Raw genomic sequence first — 12,053 nt, forward strand, 5'->3', positions numbered from 1 at the left:
TATTTATTTATTTATTTATTTATTTATTTATTTATTTATTTTTCATAACATTTTTTTAAATTATTAACTTCTAAATTTCAACATTTTTAGAATATTTTCTATTTTTTTCCATAACATATTATATATTCAAATATTATAAAGCTTTAAATTCCAAAATGTTTAGAATTCAGATTTTTTTTCTTTTTTTCGTAACATTCAGTTTTCTAAAATCTTACAATTTTATATCATTTAAAAAGACCGTTTAGACCATCTAGAATCTGTGCACAAGCCTGTTGCTATAGAAACGACTAGACATCGATGCCTCCGATCAAACAAATATGGAAAATATAGCCACACCCCCTCAATAACGATATACATTATTATTATTTTTATTTTTTATTTTTTTGTATTAATTTCCAACATACAGCACTTTGGGTGTCTTTGTTTGTTTAAAAAAAAGAGAGAGATCTTTTCTTGTTGTATATAATAATATCTCAAACAATCCCTTTAATTATTGCAAGACAAATGATGACGCTGCTACTCAGTTATCACAATTATTTATTTATTTATTATTTACTTATTTTTTGCACAAGAGCTTTTAGCTTTCTTTTGCATGCTCTGCTTTCTGAGATGTGTGACGACGACACTCTGGTGTCCGGTGTCGTTCTGTAGAAACGGATAATCGCTCGACCTCTGAACGAATCGTCCAAGGAGACGGTTCATTTTGAGAAGAAAAAATAATAATAATAATAATCATGTATATATTTCCAATCACTTTGTTAATGCTGACTTTTATTATTGAATGACCTGCATTTATATTCTGAATAAAGAGAAAAACATCCATGCTGAATACATGTGTGTTAGGATTTCTCTTCCTGTGTAAAATCCACCTTCTGTGATGATGATGAAGTTCAATAATGAATATTTATAGACTGAAAGAGGGTTGGAGCTGCTGTAGAGCAGAGATGCTCCACTGTAGGGCAGTAAATATTAATTCTACTAATTCTACACCACTACATCTATTTACATTTATTTCCACATCTCACTCATCTGTCTGGACCTCAAATCCTTTTTTCTTTAATTAATTAATAATATTTTACAATTATAATTACATTTCATTTATTTTATATTTATAAAAAAATTATCATATTTATAACTAATTAATTATATTTTTAAATTATATTTAAAATTAATTAATTTTATATTTATATTTAATTTATTATATTTATAATTAATTTATTATATTTTTAAATTATAATTACATTTAATTTATTTTATATTTATAAACAATGATCATATTTATAACTAATTAATTATATTTTTAAATTATATTTAAAATTAATTACTTTTATATTTATATTTAATTTATTATATTTATAATTAACTAATTATATTATAATTAATTCATTATATTTTTATATTATATTTGAAATTAATTAATTTTATATTTATATATAAATGTATTATATTTATTATTAATTCATTATATTTTCAAACTACGTTTAAAATGTATTTATTTTATATTTATATGTAATTTATTATATGTATAATAAATGCATTATATTTTAGAATTATATTTAAAATGAATTAATTTTATATTTCTTATATTTATAATTAATTTATTATATTTTAAAATTATATTTAAAATTAATTAATTTTATATTTGTATTTAATTTATTATATTTATAATTACTTAATTATATTTAATTAACGTAATTAACTATATTAATTATATAATTATTTTTTATATAACTAAATAATTAAAAATGCCTTATTATTATTTATATGTTTTAAAATGAATTTGAATTAATTTATTTCTACTATTTAATGAATATTAATTCTGAAGTTTATTGGCAATGTTAATTATGACATGGATAATAAATCTGTAAACATGTGATAAAATAATCTTTAAACGTTTTTAAAAAGAAAATTAAAATAAAATAATCATTGCATTTTAGATTAGATTACACCTACTAAAAATATAACTGAAATAAAATAAATAAATAAATAAATAAATAAATATAGGAATTAAAATGTGTTTATAAATAATATGTAACAGGAATTAAAATGTGTTTATAAATGAATTTATAAAATGCTATTTATTAGTTAAATAAACTAAACCAACTTTTTAAAAAAATTAAATTAATTAAATATTTGACGTAAAATTCTAAAATATAAAAATAATTTATTTATTTGATTCTGTTCATTTATTTTTGTTTTGTGTGCTGTACGTGCTTAAGTTGCGTCCTCGCGTGCGTCCTGCGTCATCGTGCTAACGTAACGCGTTACCATGGTTTCACAGCGTTTGCTCTCCAGGATCTAGGCGGCCTCGGATCAATCCCAATTCTCTCCCTATTCCCTTTTGTCAAGGCACTACATATATCACAGGAAACGAGGACTGCTGCACTCCAGCTAGTGTACTTGATGCTTTAATGTTGGACTGCATTTGGGATGCGGCCCCGTGTTGTTTTGGCCAGGTCCCGGACTTTTCTACGAGCTCTGCAGCGGGAGACAAATGTCCGAGCTCTCGGTGGTGATTGTGTGCAGCATTAAATCCGCGCTGAGACACTGGTGAGGGGGGTTAGAGGAAAATATCACCGAGAGAGAGAGAGAGAGAGAAAGAAGAGAGAGAGGAGTGCTGGTGGTCATGGCGGAGGACAGTGAGTGGGTCGTGGAGAGCATCGCCGGGTTCCTGGGCAGCCCCGAGTGGCTCATACCGCTGACTGATTTCATAGAAAACAAATGTTCAGGTATCTTCTACTCATCTCCTCGTCCTGATACTTACTGATAATTATCTTTTAAAAAGAACCTCAAGTAAATATTTGACTGTTAAGTTAGGGTCATGTAAGGTTTTGGCTTAGCTAGGGCTTGTTTAGCTAGCGGCTCTTCTGCAGGTAAGGATTAAAGAGCAGAACAATTAGCTTTCAGCTAAAGATATATAATATATATACATACTATACTAATATATACAGTATATATAGAATATCATATATACTCTATATATGAGTACAGTATATGATACTCTTACAGACACTATATTACCAAAACCCCTCCAGATCATTGTTTTTCAGGGGTTTGGGCTCCGCCCCTTAGTTCCAGTGAAAGGAACTCTTAATGCTTCAGCTTCATACCAAGACATTTTGGACAATTTCATGCTCTTTGTGGGAACAGTTTGGGGATGACCCCTTCCTGTTCCAACATGACTGCACACCGGTGACCAAAGCAAGGTCCATAAAGATATGGATGAGTGAGTTTGGTGTGGAGGAACTTGACTGGCCTGCACAGAGTCAGGGTTAAGAGTTCCTTTCACTGGAAGGAAGGGGCCGAGTCCAACCCCTGAAAAACAACACCTGAACTCAATGATTTGGATGGGTGTCCTAAACCTTTTGGCAATATAGTGTATATTGTAGTGTATAGAGTTTACTGTATGTATTATTAGATATAATACATAGACTGTAACATACAATATGTTAATGCATGTACTGTACAGTAACATATACTACACTAATACACAAATTGTACACAAATCACACCTGAATGAAGTGAATAAGACTGAGTATCTCCTCATCATGGCACCTGTTAGTGGGTGGGATATATTAGGCAGCAGGTGAACATTTTGTCCTCAAAGTTGCTGTGTTAGAAAATGGACAAGCGTAAGGATTTGAGCTTTGAGTTTGATGAAGGGCCAAATTGTGATGGCTAGACCACTGGATCAGAGCATCTCCAAAACTGCAGCTCTTGTGGGGTGTTCCCGGTCTGCAGTGGTCAGTATCTATCAAAAATGGTCCAAGGAAGGAACAGTGGTGAACCGGTGACAGGGTCAAACTGCTGAAGAAGTTAATGCTGGTTCTGATAGAAAGGGGTCAGAATACACAGTGCAGGACGGGTCAGCAAAAGGGGGTCCAACACAATATTAGGCAGGTGATCATAATGTTATGCCTGGTCGGTGTATGTTATGCAGTATAGCGTAACATGCCTGGCTGTCTAGTGACATACTTCTCTAATACTATATATTAATACCTAATGTACCTGTACACCTGTGTGATAACCACGGGTCAAATGCAGATTGATTTATAATGCCTTGCTATGCCTAATTTGCATATGTAATATACACTTCCTAATCATTATCATCGTCATTATCATCATGTGCTTGTGTATTTTATAAATATAGTCATGGTTTATATACTATATCCCTGTATCAGTATAGTAATAACCCTGTACATGTCTCGTGTTCCGTCAGTGTTCGATGATGAGGAGGAAAATAAGTTATCGTATACAGAAATCCATCAGCAGTACAAACAGTTGGTGAGTAACAAATGCAGTTTCTTACCGCTTCCTTAATTTATCATAGTATTCATTTAAAACTGTTATATAAACGTATAATTAATCATGGACGTTGTCATGAATTCCCTTTCAGGTAGAAAAGCTGTTAGAAAACTACATGCAGGAAGTAGGCATCAGTGAACAGCAGTTTCTGGACGCCTGCTCGTCTCCTTTTGCAAAGTCGAAAGCCTTGCAGGTGAGCAAGAAATATTTATATGTACACCGATCAGCCATAACATTATGACCACCTGCCTAATATTGTGTTGGTCCCCTTTTTGCTGGCAAAACAGCCCTGACCTGTTGAGGCATGGACTCCACTAGATCCCTGAAGGTGTGCTGTGGCACCAAGATGTTAGCAGCAGATCCTTTAAATTGTGAGATGGAGCCTCCATGGGATACTTACAGGACTTAAAGGATACTTTTGATAGATACTGACCACTGCAGACCGGGAACACCCCACAAGAGCTGCAGTTTTGGAGATGCTCTGATCCAGTGGTCTAGCCATCACAATTTGGTCCTTCATCAAACTCAAAGCTCAAATCCTTACGCTTGTCCATTTTTCCTGCTTCTAACATCAACTTTGAGGACAAAATGTTGACTTGCTGCCTAATATATCCCACCCACTAACAGGTGCCATGATGAGGAGATCATCAGTGTTATTCACTTCACCTGTCAGGGGTCATAATGTTATGCCTGATTGGTGTACATATGTGTGATGAAGTAGTAGTACAAGGGCTCTGGGGTAAGAAGACTCCTGGGTTTAATCAACACCCTCTTCCTCCACCAGGAGTGTTTATAAAGAGAATAGTGAGATTTACAGAACAAGCAAGACGGTCCTGCTGCAGGGTTTCACTTTGACTCGAAGGAGTTAAAGTGTAAGTGACTCACGTAAACCCAATCTACCAGCAGATTAACAGGGAACTGGGTTACTGAGCCAGGGGAAGCGGCTCCGTGCTGCAGCACTACACCGCTATGATCCCAGCCGTGTCCTTGGAGACTTACGGCGGCTTTCCACAGCCGATTAACTCAAACTGAGAATCTGAGTTTCGAAAAGGGAAAGGAGACGAGGTCAGAGCTCTGACCCACTTACAAAAAAAAAAAGCCTGAGTTATTTATTTAGTTACAGCAGTGGACATCGTCTGCACTTACACTTTCCCATTGTTTGGCTTCGCTGCTTTGAAATGAGATCTTGGCAACCAAGGACTGTTAATAAACCTGCCTGAACAAGATAACTTACAAAAATAAAAAACAACAAGTGACAAAAAGTGGGAGAATCTCTTTTATAGAGGACAAAGCAGTTTTCTGTCACTTATATCCTGTGATATTATTTACTGACACTGACACAGGACCCACTAGAGTTCCCTGAGGGACGCCGAATATCTTATCTTTAGCAGAACCTTCTGACAAATCAGATTTGAGCATATATGTTTATAGCGATATATATAAATATGGTATAGCACTCAGGTATAGCGATCAGGTATAACACTATGAGCAGTGAGAGGGGAAGTGAATCAGACTGATCTCCTCATCATGGCACCTGTTAGTGGGTGGGATATATTAGGCAGCAAGTCAACATTTTGTCCTCAAAGTTGATGTTAGAAGCAGGAAAAATAGACAAGTGTAAGGATTTGAGCTTTGAGTTTGACGAAGGACCAAATTGTGATGGCTAGACCACTGGATCAGAGCATCTGCAGCTCTTGTGGAGTGTTCCCGGTCTGCAGTGGTCAGTATCTATCAAAAGTGTCCTTTAAGTCCTGTAAGTATCCCATGGAGGCTCCACCTCGCAATTTAAAGGATCTGCTGCTAACATCTTGGTGCCACAGCACACCTTCAGGGATCTAGTGGAGTCCATGCCTTGATTGGTCAGGGCTGTTTTGCCAGCAAAAGGGGGACCAACACCATATTAGGCAGGTGGTCATAATGTTATGGCTGATCAGTGTATATTACCCAGGTAAATTCGAAGCTCTGTGATTTTTTCACTACATATTATAATCGGATTTATCTTTACTGGTGATTCGTATTTTAAACACATGTTTAAGCTCGACTTTAGCATCCCGCCGTAATCCTGGTTACGTAACACCTGCCGGCTCCGTTTATTTTAGTGCCAGCGTTAATCCATTTACTCTTCTCCTGATTTTCCCAGGCTCTGTTCCAGCCGGTGCTGGCCACAAATGACTTTCAGATGTTTCGCTCCCTGATGGTGCAGAAGAACGTGGAGCTGCAGCTTCAGGCCCTGCGTGTCATCAAGGAGAGGAACGGTACGCCGTGAAACCAAGCGCATCTGCACTTCAGAACTGTGATTGATGTTCAGTAGTTTGGAGGACTCAATATGCTTTAATGTAACGTGTGTGTGTGTGTGTGTGTGTACAGGAGCCCTGCCTGAGTGTTTGACCGACGGTACAGATGTGATGAGTGAACTGGAGCAGCAGGAGATGCAGATCCTCCAGGAGGTTCTCAAGTAGGTTCTCGTACACAAAGCTCATGTCACGTGTCCTCCCTACAAGCCCACTGTTGCTATAGTAACGATAACTTTATTAGAACTTACTGATATAGAAAATGAATCACCACCACCACCTTCTGACCGATCCACACAGGCGGTCAAAAGAGGAGTACGAGGAGGAGATCGCTCGCAGAGAACTCTTTGCTCAGAAGGTCGGTTCCACGTCCACAGGGCTCTGCGAGGAACCGGTCAGAAACGGCACCGACCCTCAGGCCGCCGCCCACACAGCCGCCCAGCCAATCAACATCCACAGCAAGGTGTGTCACTCGGAGAAGCTTCACATCGTATTGATAGAGAAAAGACTTTATATTATAATGTTTTAGTGCAGAGAAAGCTTTTCTGTCTGCTTCAGGAAGGAACATTACTCTTCATTCTGAGGTTCTTTGTTACAGAAAGAAGACAAGGAGAAATCTGAGAGAAGTTCAGCCATTAGATCTCCTAAAGCCTCTGGTAACAACACTACAGGATTCTCTCTCTCTCTTTCCCTCTGCTCTATCTCTCTCTGCTGTCTGTCTGTCTCTGCGCTCTCTCTCTCTCTCTCTCTCTCACACACACACACACACACACACGCCTATAGAAATATCTGTGTTGTGGTGTAAATAGCTTTATTTATGTTTTTAACAGATAATTGTAGCACAGAGATAAAGACACTAGCAGCAGTCCGGGTTCCGGTTAAAGCTCCTCCACCACAGATGATGATGTCCAGGGAGAAGAGTGGCCAGCAGGCAGCAGAGAGCTGGTTAGAGGAGGCACGGAAGGAAGCAGGAATCTCCAAACCCTTCCGAGTGAGTAAATTAAGAACAACGACAAGCTCCTCCCTCTTTTCAGACAGGTCATAGTTTTATTAATCAACCTGTAAGATCATTTAATCAGTCAAGTTGCCTTTAAAGGAAAAGGGGGCGGAGCTTAGAGAGTGTGTTCAGGAAAATAAAGGGAATCAAGCTGATTAATAAAAACGAGAGAAATTCTGGATCTGCAGCTTTCAAATACAGCATAGTTTTCATTAGCTGTGTGTGTGTGTGTGTGTGTGTGTGTGTAGGAGCTGACGGTGGCACAGCAGGAGCAGCTGCAGCAGAGAGCTGAGTATCTGAGGCAGCAGAGGGACAAACTGCAGGCGCTGAAGAAAGAGCAGAAAGGGAAATCCGGTGCCGCTGAGGAAACCCTGTCACCGACGCCCACGCCCACGCCGGCTCCGCCCACACAGGTAACTCACAGCGCCGTGCACATCACCTGTGCTGTCTTAAAACCAGAAAAAAGGGGAAAAAAAAGACTTACAAAATATGACTGTGTGTGTGTGTGTTTTAAAATCCAAGAACCTCATGCTGTTGCAGATCCGATGATGAGGCTGCAAACAGAATAAACTAATTTAAGAATTTGTGATGTGAAGTTTTCTTGAAGGAGATGTTTGTTTAACGTGTATGGAAGGAGTCTCCAGTTCCAGTCAGGAAGAACCTTCAGGACCAGAGGAGTTACGTGTTCTTATGGTTATTGTGTGAGTTGTGGTTAACACGGCAAACTGTGTTTCATCCTAAGAGATGATAGATGGATGGATGGATGGATGGATGGATGGATGGATGGATGGATGGAGAGAGATAGATTTACTCAAGTGGGCGTAAGTCAAAATGTGTTTTCTGAGATGTCCGGAAAATATTTTATCGTAGCGCTTATCCTACTCAGGGTGGCAGAGAAACCCGGAGTCTGTCCCAGTGGGTGAGGGACACAAGGCAGTGGACACACTGGATGGGATACAAACCAATAATAGGGCATGAACAGCGTTACACTATATTGCCAAAAGTATTGGGACACCCCTCCAGATCATTGAGTTCAGGGGTTGGACTCGGCCCCTTAGTTCCAGTGAAAGGAACTCTTAATGCTTCAGCTTCATACCAAGACATTTTGGATAATTTCATGCTCTTTGTGGGAACAGTTTGGGGATGACCCCTTCCTGTTCCAACATGACTGTACACCAGTGACCAAAGCAAGGTCCATAAAGACATGGATGAGTGAGTTTTTTTTTTCAATAAATTGAAATGAAATAAAATAAAATGCAACATAATGAAATGAAATAAAGTAAAGTAAAATGGAATGAAATACAATAATGAAATAAAATAAATGAAATACAATAATAAAATATAATAAGATAAAATAATAAAATAGGATAAAAAAATGTGTTTAAAATGTAATTGGTGAAACTGAAACCTCCTCGGCTGTAGCTTCATCACCTCAGGTGTTTTACTGCGTCAGAGTGAACAGCAGTGTGTGGAGGTCTTCATCTCTCACTCTGGGCTTTATTCCTAAATCCTTTTATTTTGTCTTCCTCACGCTAAATGAAGGCGAACGCCTCGAAAAAGCTCGCCGCCTCGGCTAACGCTAATGGACCTCAGCCTCAGGGCACCTCCGCCGCGGCCCAGAAGGTGACCCGAGAAGTAGCATAGAACCTGACCTCTTCCTGTTTAACACAGCCCCCCCCACCCCCTGTGTGTGATAGAGCTCACTCTCTACACCCTGTGTGTGTGTGTGTGTGTGTGTGTGTGTGTGTGTGCTTTCACACCTCACTCAGCTCTGCAGGACATTATCACACCCTCTACCTGAGCTGGGAGGGTGTGAGAAAACAAACACACTCACACACACACACTTACATGCTGTGTTTTTAACCCCTGCCTTCCTGTTTTTCAGGAAATCTCAGTTGAGGAGAAGAAGAAGTTGCAGAAGAGAAAACACCTGGCGGAGAAACTGAAAGAAGAAGTGATTAAAAAATAACGAGGATAACAATCTCTCTCTCTCTCTCTCCCCGCCCCTTCTGTCTCTCTCTCTCTCTCTCTCCCCGCCCCTTCTCTCTCTCTCTCTCTCCCTGCCCCTTCTCTCTCTCTCTCTCTCTCTCTCTCTCTCTCCCCACCCCTTCTCTCTCTCTCTCTCTCTCTCTCTCCCCGCCCCTTCTCTCTCTCTCTCTCTCTCTCTCTCTCTCTCCCCGCCCCTTCTCTCTCTCTCTCTCTCCCCGCCCTTTCTCTCTCTCTCTCTCTCTCTCTCCCCCCCCCCTCTCTCTCTCTCTCTCTCCCCCCCCCATATACACGCCTGAATAAATTGACAGAATGAAGAGGAGACCAGGACCCGTTGGTTTAAACTCCTGATTAGTTTTGGTGATGTAACGTTAAAGGCAATACAACATTACAGAGTAAAGGATTATATGGAGATGTATCTTCTTTAATAAACACAGTTTTCTACATCGTCTCTGTGCTCTGCTTTTATTCTCTATACACTGCTTTTATTTCATCTCTGATTCGGGAAGATTATTACAGCCACATGGATGTAAACATAGTGATGAGGATGATGATGGTGACTATGGTGATGATTATGATGATGATGGTGATGATCATGATGACGGTGATGATAATGATGGTGACGATCATGATGACGGTGATGATGATGATCAGAAGTACTTCACGTAGCTCTTCATATGTTTATCTGAAAATTCAGAAACCAGCCGCACAAACGCCATGTTACTCCAGACAAACTGAAGCACTGGACCCTGTTTATATCGGACCTGGGAGAAAAAATACACGACTTGGACCTTACAGAATTCTGAGTGTATGGACTTCATTATGATCGATAACATGATCATCACTGAAACACAGCTCCTGGCTCCACTACTGCCCAGTGGGAACCTCTACAGCGCCCTCATGTGGTGTACAACAAAATAAACAATATAAAGTAACATAAGTAATATATAAATTATATTATTAATAAATAAATTATAAACGATACATTTTACAGAAATTATAAATAAATAAAGAAATAATTTTATAGAAATTATAAATAAAGAAATAAGGAACTTTATAAAAATTATAAATAATTTTATAAAAATTATAAATAATTTTATAGAAATTATAATTCAATAAATATATTATAGAATAGAATATTATAGAAACTATAAATCAAAAAAAATTCTAAATAAAGAAATAAGCAATTTTATAAAGATTATAAATCTGAATTTTATAGAAATTATAAATAGTTTTATAGAAATTAGAAATAAAGAAATAAAATATAGAGATTATGAATAAAGAAATAAAGACTTTTATAGAAATTAAGAATAAATAAATAATTTCTATAAAAGGTTTATGGTGGTGGTTTATTCTGGACTTGAAATGATTTAGTAGAAATAATTAAGAGGCAGATCGATCAATATTCTGTGTGAGTTTTTTATTTTTATTGTTATTGGGTTGCTCCTCCAGATATTTGCTCTAAAATACAGACTACATTCCTTCAGTTTTAAATATTATTATTCTAAAATTATTCATCTCTTTTATGGTGCATTTTGGAGTAAATATTCTCTTTAAATATATGTGATGTTTAAAGACAATATTTACTCAAAAATTCACCATAAAACATCTTTTTTCTTTAGTTTTTTCGTCCCAAATATGAACATTTAACAAACCTAAAACATCATCAAACAATTTATTTAAAAATATAAGAAAATGAAATGAAAAAAATAATCCTTAATACTGAAATCACCATCTGAATCACCGTCCAGCTGTTCAGATATCATTCAGACACATGGGTGAGGTTAATACGTCTGATTTATTTTCAGAGATTTATTTATTCTTAAACTTTCTGTTTAGATAAACTTACATCACTTACATTACAGAGCCATGATGTTACATTTCATTTAAACAATATTATAATATTTATAAAATAAAATAAAAAAAATTTTTTAAAAAATATATAATATAAAATTATATATATATATATATATATATATATATATATATATATATATATATATATATATATATATATATATATAAAAAATCAATATAATATAATATATAAAAAATATAACAATATAAAATATATAAAATATAAAATATAATAATATTTACAATATTTATCTATTACAGTAGTTTTATTAAAATTGACATTAGATCCTTCTTAAAAAGTTAATTGTTTGATTAATTATAATTTAAAATTAATTTATATTTTTATAATTTAAAATAAAAGTATAATTTATAGACATTTTACACATTTTTAATTACATTTAATTGGCATGGTAAATTATATCCTTTAACAATGGTACAAAATGTAAGAGAAAATAATATACATGTTTTTATTTTTTTAAATAAAGTAAAAACTAATTGTCTTTTTCATGCAACGAAATGAAGTTGATTGAATTTGAAAATAAAATAAAACAATAAAATAAATTCTCTGTTATTGAATTTTTTTGTTTTCGTGTTTTTTCCTGAAGCCGTGTCAACAG

General features: G+C 36.1%; 1 protein-coding gene across 1 annotated transcript; it reads left to right on the forward strand.

Annotated features, from left to right (window-relative positions):
- The first annotated feature begins 2,369 nt into the window (after positions 1-2,369).
- On the forward strand, positions 2,370-10,023 carry cfap36 (cilia and flagella associated protein 36). The gene is made up of 10 exons (XM_058385236.1): positions 2,370-2,729; positions 4,220-4,284; positions 4,397-4,498; positions 6,446-6,560; positions 6,673-6,760; positions 6,897-7,059; positions 7,195-7,252; positions 7,427-7,587; positions 7,842-8,006; positions 9,479-10,023. Exons 1-10 carry the CDS (start codon positions 2,627-2,629, stop codon positions 9,560-9,562), a joined length of 1,104 nt encoding a protein of 367 aa, XP_058241219.1. The 5' UTR covers positions 2,370-2,626; the 3' UTR covers positions 9,563-10,023.
- The last annotated feature ends 2,030 nt before the right edge of the window (positions 10,024-12,053 follow it).

This window comes from Hemibagrus wyckioides, linkage group LG29 (genome assembly GCF_019097595.1).
Source record: "Hemibagrus wyckioides isolate EC202008001 linkage group LG29, SWU_Hwy_1.0, whole genome shotgun sequence".
Classification (NCBI taxonomy): domain Eukaryota; kingdom Metazoa; phylum Chordata; class Actinopteri; order Siluriformes; family Bagridae; genus Hemibagrus; species Hemibagrus wyckioides.

What these genes read in the sequence shown, in the direction of transcription:
- cfap36 (XM_058385236.1), top strand. Translation starts at nt 2,627, where the DNA reads ATGGCGGAGGACAGTGAGTGGGTCGTGGAGAGCATCGCCGGGTTCCTG. An exon ending in TGTCATCAAGGAGAGGAACG is followed by an intron (nt 6,561 to 6,672) that starts GTACGCCGTGAA and finishes GTGTGTGTACAG; the next exon opens with GAGCCCTGCCTGAGTGTTTG. An exon ending in TAGATCTCCTAAAGCCTCTG is followed by an intron (nt 7,253 to 7,426) that starts GTAACAACACTA and finishes TGTTTTTAACAG; the next exon opens with ATAATTGTAGCACAGAGATA.